General features: G+C 41.0%; 2 protein-coding genes across 2 annotated transcripts in view; one reads left to right on the top strand and one right to left on the bottom strand.

Moving 5' to 3' along the window:
• ftz-f1 (ftz transcription factor 1) overlaps nt 1–20,230 on the bottom strand; it is a 524,702-nt gene that overhangs the window by 396,330 nt on the left and 108,142 nt on the right. The gene's annotated exons all lie outside the window — the stretch shown is intronic.
• Nucleotides 3,278–5,159, top strand: LOC135702277 (uncharacterized). The gene is made up of 2 exons (XM_065223306.1): nt 3,278–4,843; nt 4,922–5,159. The coding sequence occupies exons 1-2, from the start codon at nt 3,378–3,380 to the stop codon at nt 4,998–5,000; spliced, it is 1,545 nt and encodes a 514-aa protein (XP_065079378.1). The 5' UTR covers nt 3,278–3,377; the 3' UTR covers nt 5,001–5,159.

Genomic DNA, 20,230 nt, shown 5'->3' with positions numbered 1-20,230 from the left:
TCATTTTTTTTTCTTACACCGTACCTTAGTACCGATCTTTACAAAACTCATCAGTAACAGGAGAAATGGCTCTAATGTTGGCCTATGGATCTAGCAGGGGTTACACAAAAAAGTCGTTTTTAAAGATAAAAGTAGGATTTTCAACGATTCCCTAGTAATATTCATATGGATAGTAATGTCAAAGCCGTAGCACCTGCAATCATGCCTACAACGAATATTAATGTTGGAAGTGAAATTCAGTTTTAGACCAATATCTTTCGTCAAATAATATTATTGACCGCACACAGCACACACACAGCCAAGTATACAAGTAGTGTTGCTAATTGCTAGCGCTTTTCCGATCATGCTAAGGATCTGCATCTCTTCACAGCATATAGCGCTTTTATCATTCTTTGGTTTTTTCAAAGCCCTTATCACACATTTTCATGATTTGAAACCCATTGGGTGCTTGATTTTAAAAATGTGATCATAATCACAAAGTATAATCCCATAGATAAAATGGCTCAGATCGATTAGGGTTTAGAGTTTGGAAGGTGATTTTGGCAAATTACTGATGGGATATTTTAAAACTTCACTAATATCGCATTACCTTTGGTTCAAATGGTCAAAATGCTATCCAAATTTAATATATGGTTGGTCATTGAGGTAGCTAATATTTAACTTTAACATCATTTGGACATGTGAAACCAATGAATGTTAGAGCGATTCAAACTTTAAATCTTTCGCGTGACCCCTAAACCAGCATGCACACTCTCATATTATTTGGTTGTGAATCAAACTGGTGCTGCTGAAACGAAAACAGGAAAAACAAACGAGCCAAAAGGACCAGGCTTTCACTTTTAACCGAGTTGCAGTTAACGGAAGAACGGCCATACCAAACCATACTCATCATTTCTCCTCAAGCCCATAGCTTCTGGTTCTGAACAACAACATATTCAACTTCTGTGTTCCAAACATCATTCCAGCAATTGTAAACAATTTGCTGAGTTTTTCGCTTTCCGCAGCTCACATTACTGCTACCGTTTTTTTGTGTTGTTGTTGCTGTTTGCATTCACTTCAAACGAGCGACAGGAAAAAAGTTTCAACTGTGTGTATATTTCACTGTAATTTTTTCCCGAATAGACGAAGAAAGCATTACTCATCGCGAACTGTTTGCCATCACAGAAATAGCAAACAAAAAGCATCCGCGAGAACGAACGGTTGGCTCAGTCGAATTCTCAGGAAGTGAAAGCATGGTGAAATGTGTATTATAACTTTTTGTTTCAATGCCCTTCTTATGACAGAAGAAAAGCCGAGCTAAGCACAAACGGAAAGTTTCGCTTTTCATGATAAACAGAGAACTTTTGTCGTTGTGCAAACTGGTTCTACCTGGCCGGTACCGGAATCTGATGTAAGAGTAAATAAAGTCAAGGTGAAACAAATGTCTCAAACTGCTGGCGGTTTGGTAAACTTTAAAGAGGTTCCTGCTTTCATTTGATTAACAACGTCCAAAGGCGAATTTGTTGAGCGACAATTGTATATATTATGCAAATAGTTGTTATGTCACTGCAAAAATGCGGAAACCATTTCCATTAGCGTCCAGAAAAGACATTTCTGTTAATTACTGACTCGACTGGAGTCCAAACATCACATCGTCGTCGTCACACCATTAGCCTCCGATCGGTTGATGCTTTTTTTTCGGCTGCGAGATAGCCATTAATCAAATAACAATCGAGACGGGGTGTTGTCAGCTAAAGGCCACGCCATCCGAAGATTTTTAGCAACCCTAGAAACCCTTTGAACTACTAAACCAGATGGGGAGGAACGTCAACGAAAAGACATCGAAGCTACAAAGCTTGCGCCCGGGTTGAGGCACACATTGTTACATCACAAACTGCCCAAACTTACATGGTGGTGCGCATTTTATTCGTCGTCTGGCAGTTACTATGTCTGGCAGCTAGGTACGACCATCGATGACAACGACGGCGCGGCGGCGTCCAAAGCCAACCGAAATTGTCGATTTCACATCATGCGTGTTAAAAGATCATCTGACTCAACTCCGGGTGAGTTGGTGGTGGTGAGGTGGGTGAATTTGTGGCTTATTTTATAACTGTAATCGCTCACTCTGGGTGAAAATAGGGCTTGGAATCGAATGCGCATCGAAATGGGACATTCATGACGATACTAAATTGATTTTTGCGCCAAATTTGGTTTAGAAACATCAGCGTTCTTTATTTCGTTACACACAAACAAACAGCCATTTTCCGATCTCGTCAAGCTGAGTCGATTGGTAAATGCACTCGACCCTGCGGGCTTTGGATCGAAAGTAAGTTTTGGCAAGCGATATGTAGGGGAAATAGCTCTAATGTTGGCATATGTGTCTAATGTTGGCCAATTTTACACTTGAGAACGCTCCTCTTCGACATCTCAACCGCTCGTGTATAGATTCTTACTTCCTACATTATGGATCTAAGATTGGGTCCATCGCTAAAAATCTGCCATTTATCAATTTTATCTAGATGAACGCGTCATTTGGACGGTACTAATAAATATTCTGGGAACTTTGGTCATAGGCTGACAGGGAGGGGGGGGGGGGGTTTGCTTCGGCAAGCCTGAGCGTCTGTTCTCCAGGAGGAGCGGCTCACAACAGCGTCTGTTCCCATGTTAGGGGCGGCTGATCTACGTCCGAGTGCCAGTGAAGGACTCTAAGCACAACTGTGAACCCTGGTCCTCCGGAAAGTTAGGGGGTTGTTGTCAGTCCCAGCCGTAAAAAAAGCATTGCAACGGAAAATCAGCAACAGAGGAATACGAACCGAGACCAACGGCAACGACCCCAGCGACGAAATAGGATTTGCGATTGGAAACTCGGCACGTGGAACTGTCGATCTATCAATTTCATCGGGAGCACCCGAATACTCGCCAATCTACTGAAGGACCGCGGATTCGGCATCGTAGCGCTGCAGGAGGTGTTTTGGACAGGATCCATGGTGCGAACGTTCAGAGGTAATCATACCATCTACCAGAGTTGCGGCAACACACACGAGCTGGGCACAGCTTTCATCGTGATGGGCGAAATGCAGAAGCGCGTGATCGGTTGGTGGCCGATCGACGAAAGAATGTGCAGGTTGAGGATCAAGGACCGATTATTCAACTTTAGCATAATCAACGTGCACAGCCTTCACTCCGGAAGCACTGATGATGACAAGGACGCATTTTACGCGCAGCTCGACCGCGAGTACGACCGCTGCCCAAGCCACGACGTCAAGATCATCATAGGAGACCTAAACGCTCAGTTAGGCCAGGAGGAGGAATTCAGACCGACGATTGGAAAGTTCAGCGCCCACCAGCTGACGAACGGGAACGGCCTACGACTCATCGATTTCGCCACCTCCAAGAACATGGCCATACGTAGCACCTTCTTCCAACACCACCTCCCCTATCGTTACACCTGGAGATCACCACAGCAGACGGAATCGGAAATCGACTACGCGCTGATTGATGGACGGCACTTCTCCGACATTATCGACGTCAGAACCTATCGTGGCGCTAACATCGACTCTGACCACTACCTGGTGATGGTCAAACTGCGCCCAAAACTTTCCGTCATCAACAATGTACGGTACCGACGCCCGCCACGGTACTATCTAGAGCGACTGAAGCAACCGGATGTCGCCTTAGCATACGCGCAGAATCTCGAGGCAGCGTTGCCAGAGGAGGGCGAGCTCAATGTGCCCCCTCTAGAGGACTGCTGGAGTACAGTAAAAGCAGCCATCACCGACGCAGCCGAGAGCACCATCGGGTACGTGGAAAGAAGTCGACGGAATGAATGGTTCGACGAGGAGTGCAGAGCAATTTTGGAGGAGAAGATCGCAGCGCGGGCGGTAATGCTGCAGCATGGAACCCGACAGAACGTGGAACGGTATAAACAGAAGCGGAAACAGCAGACCCGCATCTTTCGGGAGGAAAAACGCCGCTTGGAAGAAGTGGAGTGCGAGGAAATGGAACTGCTGTGCCGTTCCCAAGAAACACGGAAGTTCTACCAGAAGCTCAACGCATCCCGCAACGGCTTCGTGCCGCGAGCCGAAATGTGCAAGGATAAGGACGGGAGCCTCTTGACGGACGGACGTGAGGTGATTGAAAGGTGGAAGCAGCACTTCGATGCGCACCTGAATGGCGAGGAGAACGTAGGCACGGGAGACCAGCGCAATGGAGGAAACGACTACGTCAGTGCAGCAGAGGACAGAACTGACCCAACTCCCACGCTGAGGGAAGTTAAGGATGCCATTCAGCAGCTCAAAAACAACAAAGCAGCTGGTAAGGATGGTATCGCAGCCGAACTCATCAAGATGGGCCCAGAAAAGTTGGCCACCTGCCTGCACCGGATGATAGTCAGGATCTGGGAAACAGAACAGCTACCGGAGGAGTGGAAGGAGGGGGTAATCTGCCCCATTTACAAGAATGGCGACCATTTGGAACGTGAGAACTTCAGAGCGATCACCATTTTGAATACCGCCTACAAAGTGCTATCCCAGATCATCTTCCGTCGTCTATCACCTAAAATGACCGAGTCCGTGGAAAGTTATCAAGCCGGCTTCATCGACGGCCGATCGACAACGGACCAGATCTTCACCGTACGGCAAATCATCCAGAAATGCCGTGAATACCAGGTCCCAACGCATCATTTGTTCATCGACTTTACGGCGGCATACGACAGTATCGACCGCACAGAGCTATGGAAAATCATGGACGAGAACGGCTTTCCTGGGAAGCTGATCAGACTGATCAAAGCAACGATGGACGGTGTGCAAAACTGCGTAAGGGTTTCGGGTGAATTATCCAGTTCATTCGAATCTCGCCGGGGACTGTGACAAGGTGACGGACTCTCATGCCTACTCTTAAACATTGCTCTAGAAGGTGTAATGCGACGATCCGGGCTCAACAGCCGGGGTACGATTTTCACGAAATCCGGTCAATTTGTGTGCTTTGCGGACGACATGGACATTATCGCAAGAACATTTTGAACGGTGGCAGAACTATACACCCGCCTGAAACACGAAGCAGCAAAGGTCGGACTGGTAGTGAGTGCGTCACAAACAAAGTACATGCTAGTAGGCGGAACCGAACATGACAGGATTCGTCTAGGAAGTAATGTCACGATAGACGGGGATACTTTCGAGGTAGTGGAGGAATTCGTTTACCTTGGATCCTTAATGACGGCTGACAACAATGTGAGTCGTGAAACATGAAGGCGCATCATCAGTGGAAGTCGTCCCTACTACGGGCTCCAGAAGAAACTACGGTCAAAAAAGGTTCACTCGGAATTTTCGAGCGACGTGTGCTAAGGACGATCTTCGGCGGTGTGCAGGAGAACGGTGAGTGGCGGCGAAGAATGAACCATGAGCTCGCTGCACTCTACGGCGAACCCAGCATCCAGAAGGTGGTCAAAGCCGGAAGGATGCGGTGGGCAGGGCATGTTGCAAGAATGCCGGACAACAACCCTGCAAATTTGGTGTTCACTACTGATCCGGTTGGCACAAGAAGGCGTGGAGTGCAGAGAGCACGATGGGCGGAACAGGTAGAGCGTGATCTAGCGAGCATTAGGCATGACCGAGGATGGAGAGCGGCAGCCGCAAACCGAGTATTGTGGCGTACTATTGTTGATTATGTCTTATCTTAAATGTAATGTTGTACAAATAAATGTATGTATGTATGTATGTAATAAATATTTTTGGTCGCTATTGAAAATTTAACCGATTTTTGAATTTATGTATGGGCCCAAATTAGGGGCATTTAGGCTGACATTACATCCATTTTCCCATACCCTTCTTTGTAAGAAGGGTAAACAATCCCAGAATAAAAAAAAATGCAGATCTTGAGCTGATAAAATTTAGGTCTGTTCCCGTATTTGCTTGTTTGCTTTGCTGTACGTTGCTGCAGCTTTCTGTAAATTGCTGTAAGAAAATCGTATGCTGCAGAATGTACGGTAACATACTTAGTATTTTTGTTGTACATAATCTTACAGAAAATCAAGTATTGGAACTGACCTTTTATTACGATTCTAGACATAGAATTCAAGATTCTAGTACCTCAAAAATTCAAATTTTCGGATCATGAAAAAATTTAAATTTTAAAAACCTTTCAAAATTTTGCCGCTTCAGAAAATTATAAAGATTTTTAACTGACAGAACCCCAAGGGTGCAGACGTGCTGTGTCACAGCATCGCCACGCAACTTGCACCCTTGGGGTCTGTCTGTCTGTCTTTCTGTCTGTCTGTCTGGTCTGTCTGGTCTGTCTGGTCTGTCTGGTCTGTCTGGTCTGTCTGGTCTGTCTGGTCTGTCTGACCCGATCGGCATGACAATTTGTATGCAGGGGTTTTTGGGGCCTGCATAACTCGAAAACTAATCAAGCAAATGGAACCAAATTCGACATGTGTAGGTATAAGGAGATGGTTATAGGGGGTAGCCTCTTAGAGGTGGGGGCCTACGTACAATAAAGTATGCTTTTTTTAATCGGCGCATAAATTCAAGCTAATATTGAAACACGAGCAAGTCCGGGCACACTCAGCTATTATATATATATATTAGCATGAATCATCATTATCATTTTTTCAAAACAATGTTTTTTGGTTCCATTTGGGGTCCCAAACAAGTGTGCAAAATTTGGGGACGATTGGTTGTAACCCGGCTTTCCGCATTGCATTTGAAATTTGTATGGAAATTAGTACGGGAAAACCTACTTTTTTGCATCTTTATTACTAGGAACCACAATAAATACGTTAAAGTATAGTTCAGGAAGTGCCTAACAACTTTGCTCAAAAATGTATTGTGCTAGAAAGCCCCTAAAAAAAAGTTATACAAATGAAACAGAAAAATATAGCATGCTTTTTTTAATCGGCGCATAAACTCAAGCTAATATTGAAAGGACCAAAGGTCGAATGGTCTAATTTTTTTTTTTTTTTTTTCCTTTGGTTTTGTTTTTTCCGTCGATCTTGTTTTCCGTGCTGAGCACCAATGCTACCGACGTGCCAGGAAGACAGCTCCCACACCTGGACCCTACCTATCGACCCATCAACTCATGAACCGGGGACCAACGGCTTTACTTCCCATCCGAAGGAAGGCGTGATCAGAGATGTTATGCCTCAGAACATCCCGGCGGCGCCGACTGGGATTGAACCCAGGCCTGCTGGGGTGAGAGGTAATCACGCTTACCACTACACCACCGGCGCCGTTGAATGGTCTAAAGCAGAGTAAATATTCTGAAACTGAAAAAAATGATTTTATATTATATTTGAGTCGAGTATTAGTACAAGACACTGAAGAAGTCTGCACATTGTAGACGAAATACGCGTATCTGTCAAGGATAAGCAAATAAAGTAGTGGAATTAAATGGAAAATACAAATCCTTCTCTCTCTCATTATACAGGTATTCCACTAAGACGCCCACATTCATCAGGATTCATTATATTTCCTGTTTAAATAGCTGCTCGTTCTTTAAAATATGGTTATCTAAAAAAAAATAGTCATAAGATTTTGATCATTTATCCGTTGAACGTTTTGTCCTTTCGATCTTTCGACATTTTCTAATTTGAACCTTTTGTCCTTTGGACCTTTTGTCTATCCACCATCTGTCCTTTCGAACTTTTGTCCTTTCGATCTTTTGTCTATTGACATTTTGTCTAACGACCTTTTGTCTATCGACCATTTGCCTATCGACCTTTTGTCTAACGACCTTTTGTCTATCGACCTTTTGTCTAACGGCCTTTTGTCTTTCGACCTTTTGTGTATCGACCTTTTGGTTATCAACCTTTTGTCAATGGATCATTTGTCCACAGACCTTTTGACTATCTACCTTTTTTCCATCGATCTTTGGTCTATCCAACTTTTGTCTATAGATGTTTTGTCTTTCCACCTTTTGTCTTTCAACCTTCTGTCCTTTCGACCTTCTGTCCTGGCAACTTTTTGTCATAGATTCGTGAAAATGTTCAAAAAATGTCAATCGATCTTTGGTCTATCGACCTTTTGTGTATCGATTTTTTGTATTTCGACCCTTTGTCTTCCCGAGTAGCACACTTCCTTTAAGAAAAGTTGCAGCAACTTGTTTATGAATGAAATAAATCGTGAAGAAGTTTCTACAACCGGTATGTGACAAGCGTGCTACTAGGGTTTCGACCTTCCGTCGTGTCAACCTTTTGTCATAGATTCGTGAAAATGTTCAAACATTGAGTTTGAATTGACGGTTGGATTTATATTTAACGTTTGGAAAGTAGCTTCCACAGACAGGCTGACATAAAGATACTTTACCCCAATCGAAAACGATTGGGTCGTCAAGCGTGCAATGTCCCCCTCTAGCTTGACGCCTATGCTAGCAATCCAAAGAGCGTGTTTTTCTTACCCCACTCAACAAGTGTTGGCTGTTTTTCATGATCAATCGCTTATCAATATAGTATTGCTCAAACTGACGAAACACTTGACTAAGCTGGGTTCCAGATTTCGTCATGCTGCTACAAGAAGATCATACCAACCAGCCCCAAAACGCTGCCAAAAATGTGTCATCATCGGTGATCACGTCACTTACCGCACCAGTCCACGACAGTAGTCCGACCCCAAAACGACGACGCAACGACATGCCACCGATCACGATCGCCGAAGCAAGCGACAGCAACGGCAAAAAAGGCATGGAGGCTCAACGTGTGTTTATTTTACTGTTTAAAAGTTTTCGGTTCCACCGAAAATGAAACCACACACACACACACACACTCGCACTCACATCTACCCTTCTCCTCCCCTGGAAAAGTTTCACTTTTCCCGTCTTTGTTTGCAGCAAGCCCAAGCGCAAGCTTTTGCACAGAGCGAGGTCGCTGGATGGCAAGTCACACAATCGATTGTGTCGGGGCCGAAACGAAAGTGAAACCTCTCTTTTAATTCGGCAAGCGTGTGATCCGAGAGTCATTCGATACTGATATAGGTATGAGATGGATAGTCTCTATGTTGGCCATATGTCCCATACAATCCAGCGAGTAGATCGATTCGACTGTCTGGTCGTCGATCATCGTGCGCTGGATGCGATGTGGCGTCTCTGTTAGTGTTGGTGATGGGTGATTTTGGTGCTGGACGGGTTTTATGTAATATTTTGGAAAGACCTGCCACCAGACGGCACGAAGGCACATGGCTGGTGACATTTTCGATTTCAACTTGGACGGTGATTTTGGTGGGTTCGATTTAAAGCCAAATGAATGACGCCACTTTGCTCGGCATGTGTTTGTGTATAAGACCTATTATTATAATAGATTATGAAAATTCAGTAGCAGCATTCAATATTAAACTGAACTTAGACTTTTTGAAGAAATTTGTTTGATTTTAGAAAGTTTGTGTCAAGATTTGATCGATTTAAGTGTCCATTATTTCCCTGTTGGCGCCGCCAGGATGTTCTGAAGTATAACATCTCTGATCACGCCTTCCTTCGGAAATTTGGCTTAAAAAATTAAAGAGGGATTTTTTCCTTGATTTGCTTTCAATAGATCTTGTTTTCCGCACTGAGTACCAATGCTACCACCAATAATATATTACGGTATTTTGACATCAAAAAAGGCGTTTGTTATCCGTCAGTTTTTATAATAACTAAATTATGTATTATTTCGATATTCGTAGAACATTGTTTATGCTGGCATTTTACCTCTTATGCCATGCTCATCAATGCCATGTTTAGGTTGCCAGTTATTCTATTTCCATACCTGGAATTGGTATTCATACGTTATTTTCTCCTGCTCGGGATATGAAGCCTCTTATAGACGTCTGTTTTCCCTTAATTGGTGTCATTTTGTTTTTTCATGATGTTTTTTTTTTCAATTCAGCAGCCTTTCAGCAATGCCTTTAATTCAGCATTCATTTAATTGCAGCAGCCCTTATAATTCTTCGAAGCCGCCACAATCCACGGTTGATAAATATGCTAGAAGATCCCACGCCAAGGAATAATTTATATTGGTTGAAATACTTTTTGGTCTACCTTTAAATTTCATGTTTCAATATATTTTTCTTTTTTATATATTCTCCCTCCTTGGCATATTTCAATCGAGTAATAAAAATAAAAATAAAAATATTAATTTGTTCCGGCCTAAATGAAAAGAACCAAAAACCATGCTTAAAACGTATGAGTTAGCACAAAATCAAGAAGGACCAAATCTTTATTAAAAATTTAGAAGCAATGCTATTTCACAGCGAAGTCCTAAATCAAGTCCATCAGACAGGATTTGATAATCAAAATGTTGATATTAATTTCATGTCAGTAATCAATGAGTTCTTGTTTCTAAATTCGCACCAATAACTGAATCTACAATAGCAAACGATCGCAACTTTCGTGCTAAAGCGAAAGTGTGAAACTCGTAATAGAAAAAAATCTACAATCAAGCCTTGCTGTTCCGCCGATACCGCACTCCTATGGGTAGGAGTGTCCAATTCAATTTTCGTCCATTTTCTCGATCGTGACAACTTTTGTCGCCGTTGTCATCGTCGTCTTTTAGAGCCTGTTCCAATTTTTTACGTCTTATTCTTCCCACCGAATCGACTTACTGGCTGCCTGCAACCATCGAAAGTAGGTGTGTATTTATGGGACGGTGATTGCAGTGCGTAAATTACACACGAATGTGGAAGCTAGGTCAAGTCTCACGACGCAGCTGTGTGGTATCTATTCTATGGCATATGGTTACAGAGAGGGCTTGTCCGACGATGGAATCTTGAATTACCGTCGAAAACGCACCCCATTTTTGGCTCCAATCCAATGATGTAGGTTCCAGATTTCAGAATGTGATAATCTTGACATAATCTTGATCACCTGGTGCCACCAATGGAACAAAACTTTACCCAAATTAATAAGCAAATTAAAATTCGAATCACTATCGCAACCCAGCGAACGTAACAACTCGGACACTTAATTTCCCGTTCACCTGAATTGTACCATTTATCGATTGTTTGTTCAGCTTTATGTCGCGTCTCCCGCCCGACACGCGTGCTCACACTGCTGGCGGAGCATACACTTTGACATAAATACATTTATGAGTTCGTCAAATTATATAACGATTCGTCAAGTGATACAGAAAGTGAAAAGCGATCCATTAAAATGCGGCCCCAGCTTTTCGGCACACAAGTCGTTAATATTTTCGGGTCACCCATAAAACAATCGCCGCGTTCCTATATGGTGTGGACTTACGAGGAGCAAACGATTCTCTTCCCCTTGACTGCCCGCCTTTGAGTACCTACCTATTTCCTGCTCGAGGGAAACCACCAGTCGAAAGTGAGAGTCGTATCTCTATTACCAGTCATTTGACAGTCGTATGTTAATGGACGCACCACACCGTAGGTATATCAGTATGCTTATTATTAGGTACTGGGTAGCATCTTTCCATGTTGGATCGACCAAAAATCCACCCACCAATCGCCCGCCACTTCCGCCGGCATCATTCCAAGCCATAACTACATATTTCCACTGTACCCTAAACCCGCGTAGGTTGGGAAAGGTTGACGCGGGTTGACGTTGACGAAGACGACGACGTAATCGTTACTGACTAAACCTGCAGCACCACCCCCAGTCACCGCCAAACCGTAAATGACTATAGAAAAACTCACCGCTTGTGCTGGCCCACTAACCTGTTGGCAGTGACACCGTTTTCACTTTCTTTTGAAATGTAACATCATCATAATGATTTGTACGCACAAGTGCTGAAGCTAGCTCACGCGCGCTGTTCAGACGAAATGCTGACGTTTGCTAGTGAGTACGATGCTATGTGTGTGTGTGTGTGTGTGTGTTTAGTCGGATGGCGGTAAAGTTTTAGCACTCATTTGTATTTGAATTAATTGATTACAATTGAGGCCATGGATTTCAGTAGATCACATTTCCAAAATTTAAGGGGCTGTTCATAAACTACGTTGAAAGTTTAGGGGGGAGGTGTTGAGAATTATCCACGGCCATACAAATTTTAAAAAAAATGTGTATGTACAATTGTCTACGCAGGGGGAGGGGGGTCAAGATTCCCAAAAAAATGTCTACGTAGATAATGAACAGCCCCTAATCTAATTTCAGATATTCATATTAAACATTCCTGGCATCCCAGGAATTATTGAATGGATGATTTTTTAAAAGAACGTACCTGCTTTTGAAAACCAAGATTCAAACGTCAGATTGTCGAAACTCTTAGCTTTCCCACGCAAACAAACACCATATCTCATCATGGTATACTGTACAGGAACGTCACATACATGCTAATGCCGCGTAGTGACATAATTTCAAATTTATTTGCTCACCATCTGAAAGGCCTGACTCTTCTGAATAGTTCCTAGATGGGTAGGATCACGAGATATAGCATAAAATAGAAAATCACATGAACACCAGCGCCACGTTGTAATAAAATTCTTAATTAATTTATCAGCTACCTGGAAGGCCACATTTACTCGAACAAATTTTCCCGAAAACAGCAATGCTTTTTAAGATTGATAAGCTGACTTATAAATTTCATTGTTTTGGCTTATGAATTATGTTTCATAGATCTACCTTATGGTTTCCATAATGAGCAGCTCCATGCCAAATGACGAATGGGAAAAACTTGACCTTCCTCGATTTGCATAAAAATTTGCATAATTGTGTGTAATGGGCAATAATTTACATTTTTTCAACAATTCGACCATTTTGGATATATTATTTTTTTTTTAAATGGCGATATTGTATTTTTCATTAAATTGTAGCACAAAAACTTCACTTCTGATCGAAATGACGTCTGAGACAAAGTTGTAGAGAAAAATAAAATCTAATACATCTTTTTGGCGAAAAATAATAAGCGGTTCTTATGGATTTCTTAAGATTATTTGCCTCAGTGTAGATGGTTGAACTGATTCAAGTTCAACCGGCTTCTTATTGTTTGATTCTTACCCCTATAGAAGTTGAGTTTTGTATCAGGTAAATTTTTCGATCAAACTGTAATACTAAAACACTTTTCTCGGAAAATACCGAACCTTTTGGAGTGCAACACGTTCCATTTTGTTCGTATATGAACCCAATAGAATCTTTATTGGATGTTTGCTTTCGGAGATTCTAGAAATATGTTAAGTTTGGCAATATTTTTCTCGGTGGTTTTTGGTTTGATTTTTTTTTAAATAATCACTTAATCGAGTAGCTCCAAGACGACCATCAATCGCAAATTTGAAGCAAAAGTTCGCAAAATGTTAAGGATTAGCCTTAATGAAACATTCTTTTCTCGAGATTCTTGAATAAATCTTCAACTATTGTTTCGTTAGAAAGTTCGAGTTGTTGGGAATTACAATTGGATTTCCCCCTAATTATTTCGAAGTTTGGATAAGAATGAGGGGAAATGGATTTAATGTCGGCCTAAATGCCCCTAATTTGGGCTCATACATAAATTCAGCAATCGACTAAATTTTCAATAGCGACCAAAAATATTCATTAGTACCGTCCCAATGAAGCGTTCATCTAGATAAAATTGATAAATAGCAGATTTTTACTTATGGGCCCAATCTTAGATCCATAAACCAACATTAGAGCCATTTCCCCTGCATAGATTTTTAGATTTTTATTATACAGCCCATAGAAAAACGATATATCGTAAAATATTGGACCACTATTTTTTTTAATTTTGTCGTTAGGGTGACCATTTACATGCTAGGGTGGTTAAAAATTCGATTTTTGTTTTTCAAAAATACTTTTTTTTTAATTTATAACTTTTGCGATTTCAGAGATCAAACATTAAAAAAAAAGGTTATTAGAATTTAGAAAAAAAATAACACGAAAAAAATTGGGATCTTGTATTGATTAACATTGATTGCGTTGGTTTTTTTTATGGATTACATGGTTTGTAGACAGAAGACGCTCTATGTTTTTATATTCTTCCTTGAAAATTTAGGATTTTTTTCCAAAACATATAAAAAAAATAGCAATGTGATTTTTTTCGGATTTGAGTTATATTTTTTTTAAGCTATCTAGCTTTGGGTTTTCACGCAATACTCCCCCCTTGACCACGCGTTTCAACTAGTCTCGGTGTATCTCAATATATTTTTTTATTTAAAATGTCTGTTAGTTTGGTATTTATTTTATATTTTAAAACCTATTTTGATAACTAACTAATATCAAAACAAAATTTTATACCTCAAGCATACCAAAATAAGGTATCGTTCTCAATTAAAATATTCATATGTTTTCAGTTAGTTATCGGTTCTTCCTCGGGAAGGGATAGTTCAGAGAACTTTTCCAAGGGAGTTTTCGGAAGAATTTTAAAAGAGTTTTAACTAGAACTCGAACGTCATTGTGTGAGCTCAGATTAGAATTGTTTAGTAGTTCTGTGGAAAACTCCCTGACGATTGTGAAGAATATTTCAGGACCCGCGAAAAATGTGAAGGTAATTGAATTTTGAGTGGACATTTCCAAAGAAGTTCTCAGACGAGTTTTAAGAGAATTCATCGCATAGTCGACCAGTTGTGAGACGACCTTCTACCAGAGATTGTAAATAACTAAGGCCCTAGTTCTCAAGGTTCAAGAGGATGAACATGAGCATGATGGCCCTCCCTCGGATCCTACTCTGTTATTGCCATATCAGCTGTAATTACACAAAGACTAGCAATCATCCTCAATGTGTAAAAACTGGTGATCTTCAATTATGCAATACCAGCGTCGGCAACGTCCGAATGCAGGTCAAGGAAGGATTGGGTTGACGTGATATTCGCTTCGTTGGAAGCCGATGAGTCCTCTGCACTTCCACGAGAAATCACTGGGATGTTGGATAAAAGTGTTGGATATGCAGCAAGATTCGTTTTGGCAAACAGTACGCTGAATTACAGTAATTACAGTTCGAGAAAAGAAACAAAGCTGCTAACGAATTTTGAATGTGAAAGGGCATGAGATAAAAGTCATGGTTTTCTGCTCAGTAAACAAAAACGGTCGCCCTAAGGCCACCGAGCCGAGTTTTTGTAGCCATTAATACGCGGCATCGACGGAAACTACAAACAATATGACCAGTCATGGCATAATCATTAGCAAATTTATATTTTTCGCTCTCATACGCTCTCAAGATCACGCGTGCATATCATGCTTGATTTTGTTTTTATAAACTCATTTGAAATGTTTGCCTAGTCAGTACTACCAGATTACGTCACTATTGGAATGATCCAATTACCTGTGCCCTTGTTTATACCAAAGGTAATGAACTGCACAAAATGTAAGTGACTAGTGCACACTGTGGCCTTCTGTGGTAACAAGCAAATATCTTCTAAATGGCAATTGGTTTCCTCGATCATCAACATTGACGTTTAAAATTACTAACGTTTGAGAGTGTATTTTGTCTGTTCGTTTATCAATTTTAGTTTCTTTCCTCTCATCGTTGTCCCTTCCCAAGCCCCACTTTTTATCTTTCGTTGCAGTTGTAAACATTCATCGAGAGAGATCAAGAGCACTTTCCCGTCACCGCACTGCATCTCTCATGGTCAATCGTTGAAAAACAGCCATTCAGAGGCGGTATTAATCCTTGTGTACCTTTGTAACAAGTACGTTTTATTATTTTTTAAACATCATTGAATATTATCAACTATAAATATAGTTAGTTTTCCAATGCATTATTCTTAGTTTTGTGTGTAATCGCGTTACATTATTTATAGCATGAAAGCTTGTCTTTAAAATTTAAGCCTAAATGTATTCACCGCCAAGGGAGAGTTACAGGTAAAGCGTTACAATAGCCATAAAACCATTCGAATGAGTTCCCTACGTTACATGCATCCGTGCCGCGGTGTGATTTAAAAGGTGTAAAGCGACATGTTTGGGCAACGCGCCCCTTCCCTATTCGTACTATTGTTCAGTGCTGTGAATTTTCATATCATTTGATTGAAGATGAACCAATACAACCATTCAATAAATTCTGTGAAAACGCATTCTCACATAACCATAATTTGAGAACCCCTTTCTCATTCGAAGCTCATCGTCACTGTCAATTGAGTCACTCACTATCATTTGATATACGACAGTGGAGTATGGAAGAAACCCAGCAAAATGGTCCCGAACAGGCAAGTCCCGATGTCGGATAAATGTAAGGCAAATTTAAGGTCCATGTAAACCCAATGTCGTGTTGTTGTCGGGTCAATTTTGTTTTTATGCCGGGTCAATGTCGGGTAAACATCGGGTTGGGGTGTGGTAGAAGTCAGGTTGGTGTCGGGTTGGCTTATCTGTTTCGTCGGAATGTCGATCAGAGCTCCGTTTATGTGTTGCTTACACTCAATTGAATGATATCAAGCGTTTCTCAAATGAGAATGATCCATGCCTTCGTCAAATGACTAAACAACTGATAGGGTAGAGCGCTACTTCGTCGTAATCGCCCATTTCCGTTCTATCGATCAGAAAAGATCAATAATATCAATGATTTCACCGTGCACAAATCAATAATAGGTTTGTTCCGATGCGTTAGTTCATTAGCTACAACATAAATCCTGTTAGAGCGCATTATATGAATATTTACGCTCATTGTTCTCAAAACAAAAGAAGCGCTCCTAGCGAATCCCCTTTTTCTACGTTTATCCGTAGGACGAAGAAAATCTAATGGCGTTTCAATGCGTTAAGACGGAATTGAAACTCGTAGAACGAATTTAGAATCAAGAAGCAGTGTTAGATTTTAGACAATATCTCAACAATTTGTGACTCTTTATCAAATCCAACGGTACGTATGTAAAGGGGAATAAATTTGCAAGTCATCTTTGATAGAAATATTCAATTTTTTGTTTAAACTCGTACAGAAAAGAGAGGTAAAGCGCGGGTTGTGCTTAGTAGGACGGAAATTAGATCAAAAACCCTATCACCAATTTGACGGAGGTCCCCTTTGATAGCGGATAGCTGTTTTTTTTTTCATTTTCATCAAAAATATTAAATTGATTTTGAGAATTTACAGCACTGCTATTGTTAACATTTTAATGCCTGCTTTACCTTATTGTGTTTGTACGTTTATTGTATCGTGTGTGAAATATATTCAATCATCTTTAAACCACCACCACGGCTGTTCGGTAGAATATTCGGACGTCTTTTAATTCAATCTTTTACTGATCACAACGCAGTGGGGTCCTATCGTACGCGATCACGACATGAAATCCTAATAGGACATCAGCATAAATTAATTTTCCTTTCCCTTAGTTAGGTACAAATCAATAATTTTTGTAAGAAGTTTGGCGGTAGCGAGTGTAGAAGTTAACGTATGCAGGTAAATCTACTGGTTAAGATAACCTTGAGGGCGTGATTGTGAGTCTCCCCATGCGTGCATTGGTCTTCCTGAAACTAAATAGGGTTGTGGCTGCGCAAGCCAATTGCCGGCACACCACCTTTTCCGTTACGACCACTTTTGACCCCACCTATCAGCTAAAAAGTATCCCGGGGTACACGTGGCCGGAAGTAGGACGCATTCACTCATTTCGCGCCTTTGTCAGGCAGGCAAACCATCGCTGTATCGGTTAACCGCAACCGGATCAACGTGCATTCTTCTATTTCGGCGGATCAGCATCCGGACGAAGCAGCAGCATCCGGACAAAAAGCGTATGTCCACGCTCCACGCGTAAGCCCGCGAATCGGTTTAGGAGACACCCGAGACAGCCGTTCATCACATCGATGATAGTTTCCGGACCGAAGTAGTGCGCAACGTAGCTTCGGTACCACTGCCGATCTCCTCACCAATGAAGCAGAAAATCCTAGGTCGTGAGTACTAAAAACATGCATGTTATCCGTTTGTGTTGTCCATGGCCATGTGGCTCGTAGAGGCACAAACTACTCCAGCCCGTATGCCCCCCGCCAACGTGTCACGTGAAGTACAGTGGACGTATTTAAGTCGGCCAGTCAGCTTCCTTCTCCTATTTGGGAAAATTGATCCTCCCTAGGGAAGGTCTCATAGCCGCGCACAGATAAAAATTCTGAATTTTAATTGTGATGTAAACATTCATTCACGTAGACTTTTACTTCATTTCACGCAACCGAGCAACTTGTAAACAATGTTGTTTACAAAGATGGGCTTTTGTATACAATATTGGCTACATTGCAAGAAATGTGTCAGAACTTTACATGATATATAATGTAAACACATGATATGTGAAGCTCCATTTATGTGCATCATATTGAAGAGAAATTTACACTACTTTTTCGAACTGTGCGGGCAACGCGTGCCGCTTGGGATTGAACTCAAGCCTACTGGTGTGAGAGGTAATCACGCTTAACACTACACCACCGGCACTGATCTGATAATAGATTGTAGCCCGTAGCTTCGAGTATTTGGACCAGGCTTCCAAATAGTACAGCCGTCTCGTGACAGTTGTTTTATACCTGAATTGACTGTTGCTTTGTGTGCTTTACTAACGCTTGCTACCGTACGTTCAGATCTGAATTCGAAGTGTATTGGCAACATAGCATATTATTGCATATTTTACAGCTGCCGCTTACATCGCATGTGTTTGTTTTGCGTTGGTTGTAAGTGTGTGAGTGAAAAATAGCAGACAACAGAAAAAATGCTGGCTTAGCAGCCCCTTGCATTATATACAATTGATATACGACAGTGGAGTATGGAAGAAACCCAGAAAAATGATCCCGAACAGACATGTCGGCCGATGTCGGATCAATGTATGGTCAATTTATTATCGACAACTTGAAACTATAGCCTTTAAAAATTATTGCTTTTCAATAGGTTTAAAATCTATCGATAAATTGCTGGGTATTGACAATTTGCCGTTACACATTTTACCGGAGGCATCGGACAATTTTTATAATGTTGCCACTTTATTGGTCGTTCCGAATCCTCCTTTAGGCCAGTAGAGTTTTTCTGAGGGCGTATATGGTGTCTTTACACCATATATACTTAGTACTATCAAATTCCAGTAATATTTGTTAAGTAAAGTGTAAAATTATTACGATAAATAGTGGAATTACCTACTTTACCGGGACCTCGGGTTGATCCCGGCCCTTTATCTCGGTACGCAAAAGTTTCCGGCCAATGAGACCACCACCAATCAATTCAGCAGAGTTTTTCCTTTGAGAATATGTAGGGGAATTTACGTATTCTCGGCAACCTAAGCAGCGACCTTCTTTCTATAGCCTTTTTCTCTATGGAACGCACACATATGCAGTATTGGTTTGTTTACAATCTTTTGCTGCCAGCTGCTCTAACAATTTCAGTCGAAAGAATTGTCAAAAACTGTTTTGAAACGCTTTTACAAAGCTCCAATCTTCTCTAGTGAGAGCGAGTATTGTCGGCAACCAGTTTTTCTTCGGCAACCGTTCCATTTGAACTGCATGTAAATCTGCTGTTCTATTATCGGCAACTCGAAATCAGCTACAATTTGTATTGCGTGTGTTTCATTTCAAGAAAACCCTGCTAGATTGCTTTTTCTCAGTGGTAAAAATATAGACAAATTGAAGCTGAAAGCATAAAGAATCGTTTGCATGCATTCAGCGAAGTGTTTTCGTAAGAAAATCCAGTGAAAATAGTGTTTCAATTTGAGTTGCCGAAAATAGTCTGTCATGCCGAAGCCGTCATTTCCCCTATAACATGTTGACTGAAACCGTTTGACAGCCGAGATATTGAATTTAGTCGCGGTTTTGTAAATTCAGTGTGCAGTGGCTGGTTAGTCACTTTAAACGAGATATACTCATATTGTAACTAAACAAAAATCATTTCTCAAACTTTTTCTCAAAAACAGTGCTACACTAGTATTTAACCCTTGAGTAATTCCCTACGAATTCGCAAACCGGTTTATTTTTTGTATTTTTTTGATTAGGTTGAAATTTTGTAGAAACGTTCCTTATGACCGACAATGCAATTTTGCATCTTCATATCACCATTTTGAATCCAGCCTTACTTTTTGAAAAGGGCATATAGAAAAATATCAAGCTTATCTTCAGAAAAATTTTACTCGAAAACTGTTTGCCCGATCGGTTTTTTGTCTTGCGCAATATTGCAGACAATGGATGAGACTATTTGAAAAAAAAATGCAATCTAAAAACAATTACCCAACTTTTTTTTCAATTTCAAATAAAATCTTGAAAACATTTTTTCTTAAGAAAGCATTTTTGTATTTTTTTTATTTGTTAAAATGTTTTAGGGGACAAAAAATGCCATCAATTGCACTTTAGGTCAAGATGGAGAAGTGATGGACAAAAAAGTTATGATTTAAAAAAAAACTCTAGTTTTTGGAAAAATATCCAAAATTTGGTCCAATTACTTTTTCGACTTTATACAATGAAA

This window comes from Ochlerotatus camptorhynchus, unplaced genomic scaffold, assembly GCF_037179485.1.
Source record: "Ochlerotatus camptorhynchus isolate MF236.1 unplaced genomic scaffold, CSIRO-AGI_Acam_v1.1 ptg000190l, whole genome shotgun sequence".
NCBI classification, from domain to species: domain Eukaryota; kingdom Metazoa; phylum Arthropoda; class Insecta; order Diptera; family Culicidae; genus Ochlerotatus; species Ochlerotatus camptorhynchus.
Note: the sequence above shows the minus strand (reverse complement) of the source record. Positions and strands in the feature narration are given on the sequence as shown.